A 21,866-nucleotide genomic window follows, 5' to 3' on the forward strand; every position below is an offset into this window, starting at 1 on the left:
AAAGTATGTGGTAAGTGACCGCGAGGGATACTCTAACTCCCGGGGAAGTATGTGGTAAGTGACCGGGAGGAGTTATACTCTAACTCCCAGGAAAGTATGTGCTAAGTGACCGCGAGGGATACTCTAACTCCTGGGAAAGTATGTGGTAAGTGACTGGGAGGAATTATACTCTAACTCCCGGGAAAGTACATGTAAGTTCCCGGGAGTTATACGCTAACTCCTTGGAAAGTGGGCGAGAGGTTCACTCTAAAACGCGGGCTGACTTATGAAGTGTTACCAAAAAAAGAACCATGGACACACCTGTTCCGCTTAGCCAGTGCCGCACTGTGTATTAGACAGTTTCTGGACGTCAGGCATTATAGCTTCAAAAGGCAGACAGCGAGGATTACAGTATGCAATGGAAGGATATATTCACAATGTTTCATGAACAAGGCAAAAATACGCAAATTCAGGCCTCTGTTCTCAATGAAAAAGGGAAAAGTAGAGACTCTGGACGATGAGAGTATCATCAACATTGCTCCTGCATTGCCTGGTAAGTGTCCTGTTTTATCCTTCCCCGGATCAGTAAATTACTCTACGGATCTATTACTGAATATAGACCAAGGTGCTGTCCTAACGTTAATCTTTCTTTACTGTAGAAAGTTACCATGGTTAATTTGGGGCCTTGTAGAGATAATATAAACAAAAGGATGTTACCCTTGATCTTTTCTGGCAAACAATAATTCATGTCTTCTCTGTCAGCGATCAACCTATCTGTCCTTTTCCAAATCTCTTTACATCACCACAGGAATAAGGACAAAGCAAACCTGGCTGACGTTACTGATCTGACATTTGGCTAACTCCTTTTGATGTAGCTATACATTAGCTAGCTGGTTAGATAGCGATTTGCTAATTTTAGCTAACTTAAGACGTGGCTATATACAATGTAATGTGTCCGAGAAGATTGTGACAGTCTCCCAGTCACAACTTTTAACTAACTCCAAAATCTGGCTTTCTTTTCAACACAGACAATCCCAGCACAAAGCATATCTAAGTATGGAGAGCAAGAACGGGGAAAGTTCACAGAGGTTCTGCCAGCTTGCTGAACTATTATTGGAGCACATAGAAAAAAGGTGCGGGGCTCAGGAAGGGCTCATTAGCTGATGGCCATCAAGACATGCGCTGAAATCCTGTCATGATTTCTTTGTTCTAATGAACAGCACTTGCATAAACTTTAACTACTGGAAGACAAAATATAAAATAAGTTAGATAGGTATGACACAGTTTACATGTCTTATAAGTGTTTATTGTTAACATAAAATAGACTCAGAAAGTTTAATTGATTGACAGATGGCAGTGGTACCACAAAAAAACCACCAATGCCCAAACAAAGACAGTGAAGAAGTCTGATAGTCTGCAAATATAGATGTAAACAACTTAAAATATGAAAAAAAGCCTTGAAAATGTTTTGTGAGGAAGAAAATGCATTCACATTTGTTTGACCACAAGGACACACACAGTCCATTTTGGTGAGAGACACTGAATGTAAACATTTTCTGTGTTAGAAGAAAACACAGTGTATCTTTAAGTAATTTTGAATGCTAGACTTTTGCTTGTAATAAACAATTAATTGCATTTTTGTTTAAGAAAATGATCTGAATACTTGTTTCAGTAGAAGGGTAAACCTACAATGACTCACCTGGCAGAAATTTTTGAAAGACAAAATAACACATTGACTGTTGACATCTCCCTGCGACTCTGATCCTCTCGCTAGTTCCCTCGACATATTAAGTAATTTTGATTTTTTTGCACCTTGCCTTTGTATCAGCCTCTTTGAAGCTTTGTATGTAGTCTCATTGTGCTTTGAAAACCCACATGTCAAAGCGCTGATTACCAGTCCTCTTGTGCAGCCGACAATGCTGCTGATTAGCTTTCAACCTATAATGACACAGTGTTGCATTGTTGCTACACAATTGTAATCAATTTCATTTTTAATTAGGTTGATATTTTATTGTCTATCCTTGTAAATACAGCAAGTAAACTGTATCAAAACTGATAGCATTATAGCATTATATTGTAAAAAGGTATAAAGTAATAGTTTTGTGAGCATTTTATTTGAGTTGCTGGTTACATGATTTTGCATCAGAACTTTTTGAAGTCACATGTCCTTTAATTCTACATAGCTCAACATGTGAGTTAGGTCGCTGTGTGACTGGCTTTGTCTTTCATCCATCTTTATATAAACTCTTCTGGGGCTTCTTTCCCCTTACTCTCCTCTAGCTGCCATTCCGCTGCTCTGTCACACAGACAGAAGGGGGTTAATATCTCTAATAAATGCAGTTGGAAGAGAAAATAGAGTGAATCCTTCGCTGCCTGTTAGCATCTCGTCTTTGACATCATTACTCCTCCGGCATGGCAATGTTCCCCGCCTATGACCCTCCCGCAGGAACTAACCCCAGCGCCACACCACAACAGCACACGCAGAAAACAACATGTCTCACAGCCAATTGCCTGCGGGTGTCTTACAGTCCTCGGCTATTTATGTCTCGGGCAGTGACACAGTCAGTTTTGTTCAACTGCTTATTTTCTTACCGAGACTGCACCACTCACAGCGAGCATTTTCAATAAAAGCAGCACATAAAAATGCATTAGCTTTTAAGCAGCTGCACAACAGAGATATCCATTTTCTTTATGAGTTGAGAAATAAAGCCTGATGTTGACGAGGGTCGAAAAGTAGTTTGCTGTAGTTTTTTAAAGCCTCATTTCAAGCCACATCCTGATTTTTAATTGTCCCGTGGGGGATATGGGTTAAAAAAAAAGTGTTGTATCTTAATGTGTTGTTACATTCACAGCAGCCAGTTTAAAATCAGCCACCGGTGATTTAAAGACAGAGGAGCAACAGCCTGCAGCTGCTCAAGCGTCTTGTCAACAATAGAGAGGACAACTCTACATGCTCACCTTCATGTCAAGGACAAGCTCATTCACAGCTACATCACACCTGGTCATTGTTTGTGTGTCTGTGTGTGTAAGTGTGTGCAGAAACAGGAGTAGGCGAGTTGTTTGAGAGCTGGTGTATGACTGGAGGCATCTTGACAACTCCAACCTTCCCTCTCTAACTCCCATTTCTCTCCCTCTCTCTCCTCCCGTTTCCTCCTCCACCTTCCTTGCCTGTCTTTATTATTAGTGGCAGCTAGAGGCACTGGACCGGAAAATTCCCATCGAGAAACAAACCCACATCTGCATATTACAGCCCTGTTTCACATCTGCCATGACCGAATAAATTAATACATGAATAACAATGAAAATCATCCATGAGTTGCCTCGCTCGCTCTCTAAATGGCAATGTGTGTGTGCGTCTTTGCATGTTTGTGTGTGAGAGTCAGGAGGAACTGTAGTTCTTTCGGCCACGATCGCCAGGGAGCATATTTGCATAAAACCTCTAAGAGCTGGCATACCTACAGTACAGAGCGAACATCACAAGTCAGGTGGGCAAACTGGTTCAAGTTCAGTCCAGTGCAGTGATTTAGATCATCATCATTAGGCATTAAAACCCAAATCTGCTATTTCCAGGAAAGTTTCTTGAGTGTTATTCCCCTTGAATCGCTCGCTGCACCCTGTCTATTTGACTGAGTTCATTAAATTTGGAACAACTTGAGCTGTAACTGCAATAAAACTGTATTTCTCATCTTAATCAACTGTGGTTGAGAAGAGACTGTGAAACAGTATGAGAGAAATTAAATGAATATAACTGATTTCACTGCTCTGATTTACTATATTTTCTTTATTTTTTTCTCATACATACATTTATTCTGCTACACCCTTTACCTTCTCAGTTAATCCCATTTGCTGTGTTGTCCTTTGAGAAAAAGGGAGAAATTTGTATTTAATATTTTTAGTTTCATGATGGCACCTCTTATCTATGCATTAATTTGTCAGGATGCAGTTAGTTCTCTGTCTACAAAGATGGCTGCTACACGACACAATAGCCACATATTTGAACAACAACCCACATTAGCTTTCCTGCTACAGTATCCTTCTGGTCTAACTTACAAACATGAACACACGTCTTGTCCCACACCCTGTAATGACCAGCCGAACAAATATTCACCAGGGAAAAGTGCAGGCGAAATAGCTAATTACCATGTTCAGCTGCAGGACATGAAACAGCATGTTAACATACCTGCAAATATCACTTCAGACCCTGCAGATGCTGGTGTGCTCCTTACTCTTCAATACCATGAACAACACACTGTCTGCACATGACGTGGCTACAGAGCAAGTTTGGTTATATTGTTTCTCGTCCCCCTGCCAGAGCTCAGCCTACCAGCTGCTCTTAGACAAACACATGGACATATGCCTTAAGCAAACTCAGGAAAATTTCTTTTATTTCCTCAAAGTCCCTTTTTTCTTCATTTAATTATAAAAAAATACAAACACACTGTTAAAATGTGTTTTAATATGCTGCCTTTGAGTTGCTCTGTGCTCCAACTGTGCTGTACAAGTGCAACCTGCCTATTCTTAGAGCTAACATCCAGTATGCAATTTAAGGGGGGACAGGGATGCCATTCCCCTCATTAGCAAAATAACCAAAATGCATCCCCAGACACGGTTGGAAACAGGAGATTCTTTGCTTTATAATGATATCAACATTGTTTTTGTACTCCAAATATGAACCAAAATATGTCACACTGCATAATGACTGTCATGAGCCATGACTTTGAGAAAAAGTTTGTAGTCCTGTGGCTGCACTGATACATGACAGAGCCAAGTCGCCTTCTAAACTGGGAGCGCATACTGCACTCTTGGGGCTGTCCCAGAGTGGAAAGAACACAGAAAAGCTGGGGGACACATTTATTTTGTAGCCAGCAAGGTAACAAAAACAAGCATACCCAACAACAAGGTGCAGCAAGACAAGAAAATATGTTGTATGAACTGCAGTCTGTTTGATGAACAGGATTAGCGCAGACACAACTTTAGGACCACTTCAAAGGTAGGGAGTCGGCACCTTTTTTCCATCTGTATTGCTGGTAAATGCCTACTGCTATCATGAGTTTCAAACTGCTAATAATTACTATAAGATGACAAGAAGTTGTTGAAAATTATTTCTGTCGTACTAGAAAAAAAAGGTAGAAAATGGGTTTAGTTTATAGTAGATGCATTTGGCTTCCCCACTGCATCCCTGCGTATCCTACGGCATAAACAGTACGTGTTAACACTTGGTTAAGTATGTGTAATTATCATGTGATTTAGTTTTAGTTTAGCACAAACACAGATGTGAAAAATATGTTTGTGTATCAGTGTGAAATAAAGGTACGAGAATGTGAGTGTGTTTTCCTATGTGGGTGCGTTAGGCAAAAAGCTACTGTCATCTATGCCAGTGAGATGTCTATTTCTGTGTTTGTTAGAGCACCATACGTGCCCTCCTCCTACTTTCATTCTCATCCCATTCCACCTAGTTTACATCTGTTTACTAAAGCTTGTCTGCTTCAGTTTTGTGTACAACACAGAGAGGGTCTCTGGAGGTCCACCGCGCCACACACTAACAAATGCTCCGACGCTGTCAGACTACTTTGCCACTGATTCCGCTCATTCAATGTGATGCCAGGGCTCTCATGAGATTAGATCAAATTCCAAAAAACGATGCTCTAACGTCCCAAAGCTAACAGTAAAAAACAAACAAAAAAAGAATGACCCTCTGCAGAGCTGGTTCTGCCATCCCATAGTGGATTGCTTCCACTGGCAAAGCACTGGGTGTGAAGGATGGGAGGTACGTGTGAACTTTGGGAACTGTGAAGCAGAGCAAACTTTCAGGGGCCATATATCATGTGTCCATTAGTAGACAGCTCTGCCCTGCTCGGTAAATGACAGTGTTTGTCTACGTCTGCTTCTCGCTCTCTCTCGCACACACACCACCCACTCTCTCTATTCAAGCCGGCCTCTCAATCTCCTTTCTAATCTTTACCCCTTCTCTCTATCTCGCCGATGTGATCCTTCCCCTCTTGGAACCTCCATCTTCCTTGCTCCTCTCCCTCTCCTGCTTCATCACTCTCTATCTCCCCTTAATTCCTGCCTACCCTCTCCCTCTGTAACCTCCATCCCTGTCCCTGGATACAGCTGGTAATAAGTCACTCCGCTGTAATTTTGCCCTTCTAAAGGCCTGTAATGATGGGGCTCAGAGAATGGCTAAGGTGGAGATGAGGGGGGGTTAAAAGGACTCGTCTCTGCCCAGAAAGAAAGCCTTTCATGGGCCTTTGTAGAATGAGCCACTGGGGGGAAGGGGGAGAAATTGGCCAAGAGAGATGGAGACAGAGAGTGTAAGAGAAAAACCAAGACTCATTAGGTCATATTGTACCTTTGTTGTTTCTATATCAAATGCACAATATATCCACTGATGTTCAGTGTGTGTTGGAGGAGCTGGGAAAAAAACTCCATGACATGCACACCAACGGTGATACAACACTTTTGTTCCGATAAAGAGCCCAAATGAGTAAAACTGAATTTGCAGATTGAGAATAAAAGAACAGGTGAGAGGGAATGACAGCAACAATGAGTGAGAGACAGACAGACAGGGTCGTGCTAGGTGACTGGATTGACAAAATACGGTTGAAACTGACTGATATTTTCTGACATTTAGCAAACTGGCAAACAGTTCAATTCATTTAGCAGATACGTCTGAGGCAGCTGTGGCAATATGGGTTTGTGTATCAGACAGGCGAGATAAGGGCTCATAGTGAGATTCATTTGGCCTTATCCACAGACAGAGCTCGTCGACCTGTCAGAACCCGGATAAACACAGACATCGGATGATTTCTGAGATATGCGGCCCTCTCCCCGTGGCCTTATAAGCGCCGCTCCTCATGTTTCTCGCTCCACTGGGCCCTGTGTGTCGACCCGGTATGCTCGCCGACCTTTTTCCAGAGTTTGAACTGCCGTCACACAGAGGGGCGCACCCTGGGGCGAAGCGCAGAGGAGAGAGAGAGAAGGACAGCGGGCAGGGGGGTCGGAGGTGGAGGGGTAGGAACAAAGTGCTGGACTCCACAGCCATATTGCATTTCAGAAGATTAACAAAATTGCCAACACCAGGAGAAGACACTGAGGGACAGGATAACTTATGATCTCTAAAATTATATGGGAATTTGGTTAACTCCTGGAGATATAAAAAAGGTCACTGCAAACTCCTATATGTCCTCTTCATGATTTTAATTTCTCATCACTGTTGTCATTATAATAGTTTTGATTGTTTACTCCTGTTTGTGGAGATTTCAATGTTTACCAAAATAACATAAAGAGGAAGCAAGTGTTTTCTGGAATTAGACATAGCCGACAACTGGCAGCTACATAGTAATTTCTCCATAAGCTTTTATAGGAAATGGTAAAAATACATCAAATAAACCAACCAGAGACAGGCAACACTTGATGATTTATAAAGATCAAGATAAGGCCGCTCACCACACAAACACCACACACAGCCAACGTATGCACATGTATGTCCAAAGGCGTGGGGAGAGAGAGTCATTTCACTCCGCTGGGGGAATAAATAGGAAAACGGCAAGGCAGCACAAAAATAAAACGCAGATGCGCAAATGCATTCAAGCAGAAAATCCTTGCCTTTAATCCAATTCCTCACGCTTTATTAAAACAGAGCCAGAGAGATAGAGTCAGACAGGGACCATGATGAAGAGACTAACCATGAAGAGGAGGCTCACATTACAAAAACATACACTAACACACACACACGCTCACGCACACACACACACACACACACACACACACAAAAATATGCACAAATCAAAGGAAAATGAGATATGGAGGACCATGACAAAAAATACAAATGCAAATTCTCTCTCCCTCCACCTCCTCCTCTCGCTTTCTGTGTCTCACAGAAAACACATCCACACATGACACATTTATGCCTCCTCACAAAGCTAAGGAAGATTAACACAACGGCAAATACAAACAACCACACACAGGCAAACAGTGTGTTGTCAGACTGTTAGATTTATAGATCCACAGGCCCCTCTGTTGGGTCATATCAGGCCAGGCTGCTGTCCACCCTCCATCACTTTTCCCTCCCTCTCTCCACACCCTTCCATCATCATTTGATCATCTGCTCTGAGAAAAGGATTATTTATAGTACTGCAGAATTAAGCCACATGTGTATGTTCAGAAAGATATGTGTGTGTGAGTGCTTGTGCAAAAGGCATTTTCAGTACGGGAGTGGCTAGTTTTAAAGGGGACCTATTATCCTAATTTTCAGGTTTATATTTGTATTTCAGGTTTCTACTAGAACATGTTTACATGCTTTAATGTTCAAAATACATTATTATGCTCATAGTGTATGTGCTGGAACACCCATATTCACACTACTGCCTCTTTTAGCCTCTCTACCAAAAAAGCCCAGGCTACTCTCATTGGTCAGCCTTTTCAGGTCCTCCATATCTCAGCCTCCCTGCACAGTCATTAAAGCCAGGAAATGACTGTAACAGAGAATAGTGACACTTTCTAACATGAAAAATCACCAATAAAAGCTTCAAAACACAACCAGACATTTTCCAGTAGAGTTATGATCTGAAATCGGGGAGAAATTAACAATATCAGCCAAGATTACATTTCTCTGATGTTGGCATATAGCTTCTTGTAGCAGTCAGGGCTGGACAAAATAATAATGTCTTGTCAGTACCCTGATATTAGAATAGATATCTTCTTAGATTTTGGATATCATAATATTGTAAGAGTTTTTCTGGTTTTAAAGGCTGCATTACAGTAAGGTGATGTAACTTTCTGGACTTACGAGACTGTTCTCTCCGTGCTATTATTTGCCTTTAGCCGTTATATCCGCTAGAGATGTTCCAATACCATTTTTTCCTTCCTGATAACTAAACTTGCATATCGGCCGATACAGAATACCAATCCATTGCCTCTTTGTTGAAAAAATAATAATATGAACAGCTGTATACTACTAGTCCATTTCCGTGTCCAGAAGCTAAAAAAAAAAGACAGAAGGGAAGCCATTTTAAAGCAAAGACCACCGCCAACCACAGGAGTTAAAATTTAATAAGGTACATAGTACTTAGATCACATAGATAGACATAAATCGGCTCATAGACTCACAACTTGCAACACCAGTATTGTAGGCAGTATCAGAGGCATTTCTGATACTGGTGTCGGTATCGGAACAACTCGAATATCCACATTACCAAAGATTTCAGTGTGTAAATATTTTGTGAAAGCACCAATTATCAATCCTACAAGAAAAAATCTATATCAATAGAGGTATTGGGTTAAAAAAAAAGAAAAAGTATATTTATTGAATATATCAATATTTGATTTTCTCTATGTTGCCTGGCCTTAAGTAGCAGTGTACTTGCAGCAGGGAGATGACTATGTATAGGGTCACTTTCTCCTGTTAAAAATCCCCAGAAAAAGCTTCTAAACCAAAATATTTATAACCAGACATGTTACAGCAAGAATATGGTCTGAAATCTGGAAGAAGTTTACAACATCACCAACCAACATTATGTTTCCCTGATGTTAGCATGTAGCTACATGAAGCTGTGATCTTGCAGCTTGGGGAAGGACTGTGTTTAGCAGCACTTTCTCCCATTAAAAATTACCAATAAAAGCTTCTGAACATAACTGCATGATTCAGTAGGTATATGATCCGAAAATCAGAAATCGGAGTTGAATAAATATCATTGGCACTGGTACATATATGCAACTACATGTAACAGTGAGCGTAACGTGACTTGCATTATCGTGCTTGGAGGAAATCAAGAGCTGCCTGTCTTGAAAGTAGAAAAAAAATAAACACATCGGAAACGGAGTATTCAAAACATTCTGAAGGTGGAGGTTTTTGTTCACAGGGATTGATTTTACAAACTTTCACCTCATTATTTGAAACTTTGGCCACATTAAACATTTGACACTGTAATATTATATATACGACAAAAAAAATAAGGAAAAGCACAATTGGTCCCCTTTAATTGTCGGTTTCCACATTTTGTTTTTCATTTTTGGCTGTGTGTTTTTGGCCAAAATTTATCGCAATGCTTAATATGAAGGATTGGGCCCTCTCACCCTCAGAAGACTAGACTCTTTGGGGCGTCGATGGCTTAGTGGTAGAGCAGGCGCCCCATGTATAAGGCTGTTGCTGCAGCGGCCCGGGTTTGAATCCAGCCTGTGGCCCTTTGCTGCATGTCATCCCCCCTCTCTCTCTCCCCCCTTCACGCTTACCTGTCCTGTCTAATAAAGGCAAAATGGCCAAAAAAATATCTTTAAAAAAAAGAAGACTAGACTCTTTGCTTCTCATTGGTGGGTCAGAGGAAATCCGAGGTCTCCGAACATCCCCACTGAGAACAACACTGGAGGAGAGGGGAAGTAAATGGGGTTTCATGCTCATACGCACCAACGCACATGTGCCTGCTAGCTAACTGTATGCATGTTTCTGCTCAGCAGCTTGTGTCAACTAAATGTGTCAAATGCAAAATCTGTGGGGATGCGGGTGAATATATGTATAATCATATAAAAGCCACGCTTGCAATAAGGCGCTGAACAACACTCAAACTTCACAGACAGCCACGTGAAAGAACCCCGAATAAACATACAAATAAGCATTTTGAGGGGTGAACTATCATATGCTTACGTCTCTTTGCACTTGGATGCACTGCAGCTTCATAACCCACATATGTTGCACTGACATGGATTATGATGTGAGGGCGGAATCTCATGCAAGACATTCCCTGAGAGATCAACATAATGAGAGAAGAATATGAATAGCATCTGGACTTAACTTCTGTCTTTAACTTGAAGTTAGATTGTGAGCAAGACTCAAACTATGAGTCACCCACATTACTTGGGCTTTTCTCCTTGTCTATCTATAAAAAATAATCATGAACAGAATAACAAAGGTCTCTAACACGGCAAAATTTCAGTGCTCCCTTTTTATTATTAATATTAGTGAGGAAATCACACAACTGATGTGAATGCATTAAATGCAAATAAATCTGTAAAATGTCTATCCACCACCAGTTTTTGCTGGGTGCATTTCTATGGCATTGAAATATTGCAAGTATTGTGATTGTTTTTCTTTTTGGACAGGATGAAATATGGCCAGCATTAGCTGCCACACAAGAACCATGACAACGTAAAAAATATCCAGTGGATTTGTTTGTTTTTTTCTCAAGTAGCTTTATTCTATCCTCAGAAAATCTATTTGCTACAGCCTAGTTGATGGAAAACACCTGATTTGTGTTGAATTTTTTTTGGGCCGCACCTTCAACTTTCCTTTAAGGAGAAACATATGGTGTTTTAACATCAATAAATCATTGCCACCTTACTTGTTTATATATATATATTAAAAAAAAAAACAAGTAGGCTGGCACAGTGAATTTTTAACATCATTCATTATGAAACATTAAGATGAAAATGGGCACAAACTGCGTAAATTAACACCTGAACTCATGTTGTCACCCAAACATCTGGGCTTCTTCTCTTCATCCAGATCTGTCAGCAAGCTTCACTGCATCTTAGTCTCAATGATAACAGGGTGAAATCACTTAATCACTGGCACATTCATCTTTCAAGGGACTGGTTCCGCCACATGTCCGGCATCCATGCCAGAAGGAGGGAGAGATGAAGAGGAAAGGAGAGGAAAGAAGGAAGACAGGAGAGAGGGAGAGAAAAGAGCCTGAACCCACTGTCAGCTCAGTGAAGCAGAGAGGGAAGAAAACGCACGCCGACACGGAGGCGATTCGCTGGGAGTAACACACACACACACACACACACACACACACACATTGATTTAAAAGACAACAAAATGTATATTCTAAACCTACAAAAGGTCCATGCTACTCACAGGTGCCTTACTGTACATATATGAGCTGTTATAAACACGGAGGCACTGAAGCACGTCCTCATGTTTCCACAGCACAAGTTACAGACTCTGCAGCATTTAAGAATTCTAAAAATATCTAAACCAGACATGCGGGATGCACACATACGTAGACAAACACACACAAACACACACAAACACAGCAGAGAAGCTGTGGTGGAGCTGAGGACACAGCAGGGCTGGCTGCCTGAGGGAGTCAGCAGAAGGTGAGCATAGATAAGGCTATGTGATTGTGACTGCATGTCAGAGAGAATCTGCACAGCACAACAGTTCAGCATGCCCTGCGCCACACACACACACACACACACACACACACACACACACACACACACACACACACACACACACACACACACACACACACCAACAACACATACTCACAAACTTTTATATATGCAGTCTGCATCACCTGCAGCAGTGTACCAAAACAGGGAATTTAGACAACACGTGGCTTGCATGTATGACTGACTGAGTTCCTGCTACATTATAACATTTATTAAGTTTGTTCCACGCTTGCTGCTCTGCTGCACCTACAGTAAACACTTCATAGAGCTAGTGATGACAGAGGCAGCATGACAAACACTTTTAAATACAGATTTTCCGATACCATTTTTGCCTTCCCGATACCATTTCCGATACCTGAACTTGCATATCGGCCAATACTGTGTACCGTTTTGATACCATTGTGTTAAAAAAAACCCAGAATTACTGCCTCATGGTTGTATGCCTCTGCAAATCAGTCAGGTTGCAGTTACAGCTCACATTCATGTCTGTCAGACTCATATGAAGCCACGGCAGTAGACAATGCATCAAATATGAATACTGCTGCAAAGAAGCTAAATATTTTAAACATGGATGCTTCACACACATCTTCAACCCAGCAGCACAAAAGATCTATACAATCAGCACAGTTTCAAGATGGACACTAAAGATTAGTGTCACCAATTAAGAATCTGACCAAATGCCTCATCTTCTGTTTCTGAGTTATGCTGTAGAATAATGGCCAGAAACGTGTTTTTTGCAGAACATGGGGTCACAGTGAAGTTGATCTTTGACCTTTTGGAAATAAAATGTCATCATGTCATCATTTTATTCTATTAGACATTTATATCAAATTTTGTCACAGTAAGTATGAATTCTTGACTTATGGCCAAAACTGTGTTTTCTTTGACCACCAAAATTGAGTCAATTCATCGCTAAGGTCAAGTAGACATTTGTGTCAACTTTGAAGAAATTACCTCAAGGCATTCTTGAGACAGATGGACAGATGGACACACAGACAATTCAAAAACTTAATAAAATTAACAGCTGTATACAATTAACCCTGAAACTAAAGCCTTGAACACTGCACACACAGCATTTGTAAAGGTGGGACTTTGCGGTGTAAAATACTGCCAGTATTGCTGACCGTTTTCCAACGGCTAACATCAAACAGTTTACTGGAAATTAATTATTTTTCGCCACTCTACAACAGTAGTTCCCAGTGGCTGCGTAGCACAACTTGCTGTGTAGGCTACTGTTGTAGATCAGTGAAGAATTGATTTCTGAGAAAACTGCTGTTTATGCAGGTGTGAAACAACTTTTCAGTTCATTAATAAATTACGTGGTATTGGACTGGCGCAGTACTTGCCAGTAGCAGCATTTTAGGCAGTTTTGGAGGCAATTGCTGGTATCAGAGTTGGAACAACTCCACTTTTAAACAACTATCTGATGGCAAGCTGATTTGTAATCTGTATTTCCATGAGAATAAATCAGTGATTTGTTTGTAATCCAAAAAGAAAACCCAAAGAGCAGGCCCCGCGGACACACAAACAAAACAACTTCCCCAACCATGTTACCACCACTGTGAATAACTTTTAAGAATATGTCTAAAAGTGCAGAACTGGAAAACTTGGAGTTGAAAATTAAGGAGTTACTGCATGAAATCAGTGCAGTCAGTGATTTGCAGCCAGTCGGACAGCTCCATCTCACCAGCTGCCTCTGCTGCAGACAGAACCTGCTGAATCAGGCAAACAGCTGCTGATAAGGGCCGATTAGAACCAACAGTGCCAGGCCCGGGACTGTGAATGTGTGGATGCATGTAAATGAATGAATACATTTTTTTTTAAAGGTTAACACCCCTCTTCAGGGTTTGTTTGTTTTATGTATTTATTCATACACAGAACATGCATGCATCCATGAAGACAAACATGCAAATATAAGACAGATACATGTAAAATTCATGTTACCAACGGCCCATAAGCATACAAGCATTCAGATATACTAGACCCATGGGTGTTTTATGAGTGAAGTTCCCACCCAAAAGCAGCACCTAAGCACTTTGTGTATAAATGTTAAAACCCAATTTTCAGCCCAGAATAAGCAGAACTCATATGTGCTGATCTCAGGCTGTGACCACACTAATGGAGATAAATCTGAAAATGCTGTTTACTGTCCAAAGTTTTCTGTCAGCGCTTGCATTTTCACAACACATTTCTAAAAGTTCTGCTGCCCACATTGACAAAAATGTTTCAATGACTATATTCACACTTTTGACAATCGCTGCTGATGACATGCTCCTCTCCCCTGTGATGGCTAACTTTCTGCATCAATAGAGCATCAATGTGTTGTGGCTGACATTTTTTTTTTTTGTGCATCTATTGTCAGATGAAGCACGACTAAAATAGTGATTTGATCGACTGTCATAACAGCTGCCTAACAAATTCCTTAGGTGCTGCATAGAGCTCCTCAATTGAATCAATATTTCATACTTATGCAGACGTCTGACAAAATAGAACAGAAAAATATGTCAATGACAAATTTGAGCAATCACAGAAAGAATCAAAGGCAAAAGAAAGAGGCCTCTCAACATTACTGCCAAGTTCATGTACAGTATGAAGGACAGAGCATTTGTTTCTATGGTTAACACTGTGATGCTATACTACATTGGGATGTTACAATATATGGTTTTGAACTGCATGATTTCATGTGAGAGCCAATGTTTCTGTCTCTGTATACCATCATTATACCCTAATTTTCGTATTTAATATTATTGGTGCCGTCATTGTCATTGGAAAAGTGCTTATGAGGGTGATCCTTTCTGAGTATTACAAGCTCTATGAAGTTGCTGTCTATCCACATGATTGTGTGTCATTGTTAGATTAACCTTAATTTAATAATTTGTAATTTCATTTCTCTTTGTTTTCTGCCATTATATGTGTGAGTTTGCTTCAGTACATGTGTGCACTTCTTTTGTCAGCCAGGTTTATGAAAAGTTCAAGACTGCATACTGCATTGTCTATTTCTTGCCTCAAATGTTTTCAAAAACATATTTTAGTGTACTGTTTAGCTAAGAAATTAGGAAGTTCCTGACCAGGCTGCCACGCTGGATACAGTTACATGGAGTACCAAGCACCAACCACCAGATGGATCAACTTTGTCATTTTACAGCTAAACAGTACACTAAAATATGTTTCTGAAAACATCTGAGGCAAGAAAAAGGCAATGCAGTGACAGAGTATTGATTCATACTTAATCAGCGCTGCCTAGTTTGACAGTTTGACTGCAGTTCATTACCTGTGATTGACACGACTGACAGCATTAGCAACTCCTCAGCTTTGATTGGTTGTCACTGCTGCACCGCAGTGTGATTGTAGTGAATGACATTAGAGGCAGTAGGAGGGGAGGAGGGTCATTTTTTCACAGACTATCTGTTTCATGTACTTCTTTCAGAATATAGTGACAGTTGCAGCCAATTCCTTGGCTTTTAACTACTCAGTGTCAAAAAATTAAAAAAAGAACACTTAAAATTGTTTCTTTATTGTAAAGAAAGAGGTTGGAAACCCTCACTTTTAGCCTCTCTGTGGGTATGACATTTGCCAGCCCCTGTAATTGTGATATAATAGCTTCCCAACACAATTAAATTGCTAATTAAAAATAATAAAACAGACAAACACAACTAATTCTGAACACTAAACTTTCCATAGCAAAGTGACCAAGAGTGACAACAAAGTGATGGAAATGTTATTTAGAAACTGCCTCACCCTCTAAACACTGAAAAATGCCAAGCAAGTATGTAATAAATTTTAATCCAGTATTTTCAAAAAGATAATTTATCTATAGGGAGGAGAATGGATAAGACTTTATTGATACCAATGCCATTATCAATTCTGCTTGCCGGTCCAGTTCTTTATTGATTCTCTTATTGATTCCTAATTAATCTTCTACATGGAAAAATAGTAGGTCGCCACAGGTTTGCAGCATCAAAACTGTTGCATTACCTCTGAGTCTGAACACAGTGTAGAAAGGCATACATGTGACTCAGAATGGTGCTAATGTTATTATAATACAGGATATTTACCCTTGGTAACGGATATGATGCTCGGTTGGGAAGCAGTGGCTGTGTAAAGTGTCAAATAAATGGCATTTGTGGAGTTTAAGCCCATGTTGCGTAGAAAGATTTTTTATCATATTGCTGGTGTTTCCACTATTACTTGAAATAAACAATTTACAGACATTACAAGCAACACTGTAGTCATCTTTCTTTATAAAATGAAGCCACGCTTTGCATTGTCTCTTCCTTTTATGCCATGACTCCTCCTTGTTGCAAGTTTCCAGCCACGCAGACACAAGTTTGACGTCAATGTTTTGCAATGTGCAACTGTCAGAGAGCATGCTGGCATTGATATAAGGACTTGATAAACTGGTAGGCATACAATTCTGAAGGATTAGACAATTTGGAACCGGTTCTCTCCTGGGACTGGTTCTTGCAGTTGTTAGAGTATCACTACGGTGGGTTTTGCAAATAGGTTTTTTTTACAGCATTGCTCAGACATCAGCTGCAGGAAATTTTAGTATTTAAAGTAAAGTACTGGCTTTATCTATTTTTATTTAACTGAGCATTTTGCTCTTTAAGCCCTACTTCAGATGCCACAAAAAAATAGACATAAAAAACACTGAACATCTGAGAGACTGCCCCATGCTGTTGTCCATAGAGCAGCTATGTTAGAGTAGTTGGTAGTTAAGTGCCTTGCTCGAGGGTACATTGACTCCACATAGATTTCCCCCAGCTATCTTGGAAATTGAACCATTGAGCTAACCTACTTCCTTCAACATCAGCCCAGTGCTGCCTTAGAAATATCTTTTTGGGGCTTGACATTTAACCATATAGATCTACCGCTGGGATGAGATTATTTCACTGGCTTTGAAGGATTTTATATCCTGATGTTCCCACATGCCCTTTTCAGATAGTGCCGGTTCAAATACTGCCAAGCTCTTTCAGAAACACAGAATAGGACACGCACAAATGCACAGACATAAACACATATGCATCTGACCAAATTATCAACAAGGCCATGTTGGCTGTTGACAGTGAGCATTTCTGGAGGGCAGATGTCGTCCGTGTGATTGGTTGAAGCAGACAAACGTCTTTCAGCTCAAAAACCTGCTGTGTTGAGACACAGTCGACCTGTCGCTATTAAAGATCTTCTGTTATGGCACCTTGAGCTTGATCTGGGTTCCATATTGTTGTTCCTGTTTATTTTTTGCAGGGGTATGTGAGCTCATTGCCTGCCTGTACACTTTTATACTTGTGTGTTTTGTGTTGAGTATTGTGTGTTTACATCCTTTGAGCAAGGCTGAAGAAAGAGCAAAAAGGAGACTGGGAGTGTGAACGAGTCAAACTTAACTGAGAGACTGATTCCCCCGGAGCGGAGTCCTAATCGAGGCTGTGACTAGAATGACAAAATGTCCAACTTCGCTCCAGCCGCATCACTCCCAGGAACACAACCATCAAACACAACCAGCACTTAATTAGCTTCTCACTTGCTGACTTCACTCAGCCCCGCTCCACTTGTGTGTGTGTGTGTGTGTGTGTGTGTGTGTGTGTGTGTGTGTGTTTGTGTGTCCTCAGCCCTAGGCTGTGTCTGAACACATTTCAGCAAATAGAATTGAATTTGTTTAACTTCCATTGAATACAAGTTGGGGGGATTGGCACACAGAGGCTGGTGACAGCGTGCCGTGAAACAGTCTGTGGGATTCTGCAAAGCTGCACGGCCCTATTGTGCCGGACAGGGTTACAAAATCCAGGGGCAGAGCACTTTATCCAATGTTCTGGATTTACATCTGATTTTGCAACGATAAACAAACATAGTGGTCAGTCGAGCAGTGCTCCAGGCCTACCTGTGTTGCCTGGCATCTTGCCATTGCTGATCTGCTTGAGTCTCTTTTGATGGGATTTGCCGTTGTAATGGATCTGTGCCTGTGCGGCTGAGTTGAGTTGGATGTTGCAGACCTCACACAACGTGTAGCTCCGCTGCTTTCTCTCCCTTTTGGGTCTACAGAGTGCAGAAGGCAGGGCGCCCCCTGGTGACTGCTCATCTGGTACTGCACCCTCATCCTGGGTGTTGCAACAAGGCTCAACATCCATCTGCACTCCCAGTCTGGCTCCAAACCCCCTCCTGTCCAGCTCGGTGCTCGGAGGAGCTGATGGGCTGAACGGACGCTTCATACCTGTGATAGAAGAGGAGGACAGGATGAATACAAAAATGATGTACAGCATACTGGACAGGAGGAAACACCAATATCGGTCAGAGGTTCACTTTACAGCGCAGGTGTCAGACTACTCAGTGCTCAAAAGTTTTTTCAGAGTGCACATGTCTGATGCTCCCTCCCTTTCTGAAGTGCTCCAGCATTAGCATGCGCGCCACAGCATGGAACAGAGTGTGGCCATGTGTCCTGTCTACTGTGGATGGAGGTATCATCTTCCCTAGTCTGGCATGACCTGGCTCACCCAGCATACAAAGCCAGCCTGTTAAAACCTGATCGCCACAGAGCACACACGGGCAAAAATACCCCTGATTCCCAAAGCTTTGTAGAGGAGTGTGTGGAATCTGACCTCGTTCCTGTCTGATGTAAGTCATGCTTGTCAGCACCCTGAGAGCAAAGTGACACCTGCACTGTATACACACGCACGCTCATGAAGACATCAGGAAGCAAAAAACAGACCTGGCACAAATGTGTACATGATCACACGCGTACAGTGGGAAGTCCAAGCGGTGGTGGTCGAGGGGTGCAATGACGCACCACTTGGGGGAGACAGAGTGCTGCAGTGTGGCTCTCTGAGGACCAGCAAGGCCCTTCTGTCAAGCTGCTTCACTTATGATGACTGCACGCCTGCTCGCTGTCTGTGCACCCCTACAAGCCAAAATCCTGCAGCAGTAGCTGCACGGCCTCTGTGGAGGATCTGAGCCAAGCGGTGCCTCAAATCGGCAAACAGGAAACCAACTGGGAGTCTAGAGCTTATGAAACAGCCCTGATGATGTTTGCTGACATTACGGTTCAAATTAGAACAGCGGAATCACGGATACAGCTGCAACTGCATTAAATATACAAGTATGTGAGAGCTTGAGCTGAAACTATTCTCCCATCTACTGAGTGTGTACAACAAGCTGTAAAGACATGTGAAAATCTGGGCACATGGGGAAGCAGGACAGTGATATCAAGAGACACAAATGAGCAAATTGACTTTTCTGTCAAATAAGACTGCCACTTGAACACATCAGTTCTTCCATGAAGGGCTCTGTGGTCAGAGGAGCAGCCTTCCCAGGACAGACAGTCAGAGAGAAGAACTGTTTGTTTCATACACAGCTACTGTCTCTATAAATAAATGAAAAGGTAGGTCTACAGTAGCTCTGTGAAAGATTGAGACATCACCATTGGAAAAGTCCCTGAAATACACCCAGCTGTGTGTTTCTGCTGCTGGCTTTTTGCCTCCGCCTCGAGTTATTTATGTAAACACCCAAACCGCCCACACACACACACACACACACACACACACACACACACACACACACACACACACACACACCAAAGTGAAGTGGAGTCTATGATGCATACATACCTACATGCATGAAAACACACACACACACACACACACACAAACCGAGTTCAAAAACACACACACGTACACACACAGTGCTCAAAAACACATTACGGCAAGCAGCCTCCATGAAAGCTGCTATTCACGTTGCCAATCTGGGAGCACTCAAGAGGCTCCATCAGATGTTTTCTCAAAAGCTTTGAGTGATGCTGCTCTCTGGCACCGAATGAAAAAAATCTCTGTGGTCCTTAACCACGCAACCTCCTCACACTCCTGCCAAACTACTCAGCTAGCCGCCCCAAATTAGCATGGTTGTAAAAACAAAACCCTCAATGAAGACCTGCAGAACAGAACAAACTGTAACATACAGAGCATATTACGTTCCTCTGTCCTCGAACTCAACCTTGCACTAAGAGGCAGTTCTTCATAGCACATAGAAATCTCATACATTACAGACTGTTGGATAAACTCAAAACATCGGTTGTGTATTAAAGATAAATTGCAGCTCCAGTGTCTAGCCAGCAAAAGTGGATCTTAATCTCATGCTTGCCATTTTGTGATACAGATTAGCCTTCTGCAGAAATGGCATAAGCATGACCGTTACCATAGAGACCAGTCTGGCAGGGGTTTGACAAATTCTTCTCACAGTAAAAACAGTTATTATATACAATAGTTCTGGATGCCAATGGTGATTTTGTACAATTTGGGGTAAACAAAGCTTACCTGAGCAACTCGCTGGATATTTATGCAGCAGACACAAAAACTGGACAGACTGCAGAGATGAAAGTGTTTTTTACCTGCTACACCATCAGCATTTTGAAAGTGAGTTGCATCATTACATTATTATTACATCATTAATCTTTTGGTAAGTGAAAATATATTTTAAACTCTGTTACTTAAAAAGTGGGACAAGTGTTACTTTACATACTAACAGTGCTATTTTGGGTTTATTCTGCGACAAACTTTTTCTGAAGTCTTAAAAAACTAATTTTCTCAACCAGTTTTCTGCTCCCAGGGGTGGGGTCCTACATGATTGCACTTTTTTTCTGCAAAACCTTGGACCACCTTACATTTGAGACTTTTGTTTTCCTTTTCTTTACCCTGAGTTCTTTTCTTGAAGTGGGAGGGACTCACTCAGAAAAAGGTAATGACACTCCTGTGCATCAATCAGTGTTAAACATTTGAACCAGAATCAGGGTTGCCTTCAGCCCCGAAAAAAAACATTTACTCAAACGAAAACGTTGGTACGTTAAACATTCTGTTGTGTTATGCAGGTGCACTGCCTTTAAGTATGGTGAGGTGAGATTCAGCTCAAAGGGGCTTTTTTGGCCAGGGAAAAATATGTTTACATTGCCAAAGCAAGTGTTAAATAAAAACAAAAAATGTGCATAAAATAAGTAAAGATCTACTTGACATTCATTCTGACACAGCCACCAAACAAGAGAAAACGTATCTCAAAGCCTGCTGCACATAAGCCCACAAGAACAGTGCTAGCTTTGAACCAATTTTACATAGTGGCCAAAAGTGGAATTACAACAACCGGGTCTGTCACGTGATGCCATGGGGCCCAAGAAGACTTCCTCCCATAGACTTATAGTGTGAAAGAAAAATCTGTAAATCCATTTGGTCCAATAATATTTCTTAAGTGTAGAAGAGCTGCACGATTCAATTGTTCTATCCCAAATAAAGTTAGCGGAGCACTAAACTGGAAGTCAGCCACCTGGCTAGCAGAAGTTAGCCGCTTGACCATGCTCTGTGGTCATAAGTCTCTAGTGCACTTGCTCTATGGGCCCAACAATGCGGAAGATCCGGGTAATGTAATGTAGGGCTGGGCGCTATGACAAAATTTTCATATCACGGTTTTAAGAAAAAATCATATCGGTTTCACGTTATTTCATGGTATTTTGCTCAGGTTCAGCCAACTTGACATGCTGCGGTGTTGTGCTATGGCATATTCAAGTGCCGGAATTTGTTATTTACCTGACAACGCCTGAACGCAACACATGCTCCGCTCCATTCATTTGGGCTCCACTGACTGCGTACGGAAGCGACACGTAGAGAAGCCAGCGGGGTTGTTTACCGTTTGCCGAGCCGAGAGGCTGCATGTAGGCTGCATGAAATGTTAAAGCATTTTCCACC

At 41.5% G+C, this 21,866-nt stretch overlaps 1 protein-coding gene across 3 annotated transcripts in view; it reads right to left on the minus strand.

The window, feature by feature from the left end:
* The window catches only part of znf385c (zinc finger protein 385C), a 196,799-nt gene that overhangs the window by 96,616 nt on the left and 78,317 nt on the right, over positions 1-21,866 (minus strand). For all 3 annotated transcript variants that reach the window (XM_050069828.1, XM_050069827.1, XM_050069825.1), the window contains exon 2: positions 18,029-18,358. In XM_050069828.1, coding sequence (XP_049925785.1) covers positions 18,029-18,356 — 328 coding nt within the window. In that variant the 5' untranslated portion in view covers positions 18,357-18,358. The remainder of the gene's footprint in view (positions 1-18,028; positions 18,359-21,866) is intronic.

Source organism: Epinephelus moara, chromosome 18 (assembly GCF_006386435.1).
Source record: "Epinephelus moara isolate mb chromosome 18, YSFRI_EMoa_1.0, whole genome shotgun sequence".
NCBI classification, from domain to species: domain Eukaryota; kingdom Metazoa; phylum Chordata; class Actinopteri; order Perciformes; family Serranidae; genus Epinephelus; species Epinephelus moara.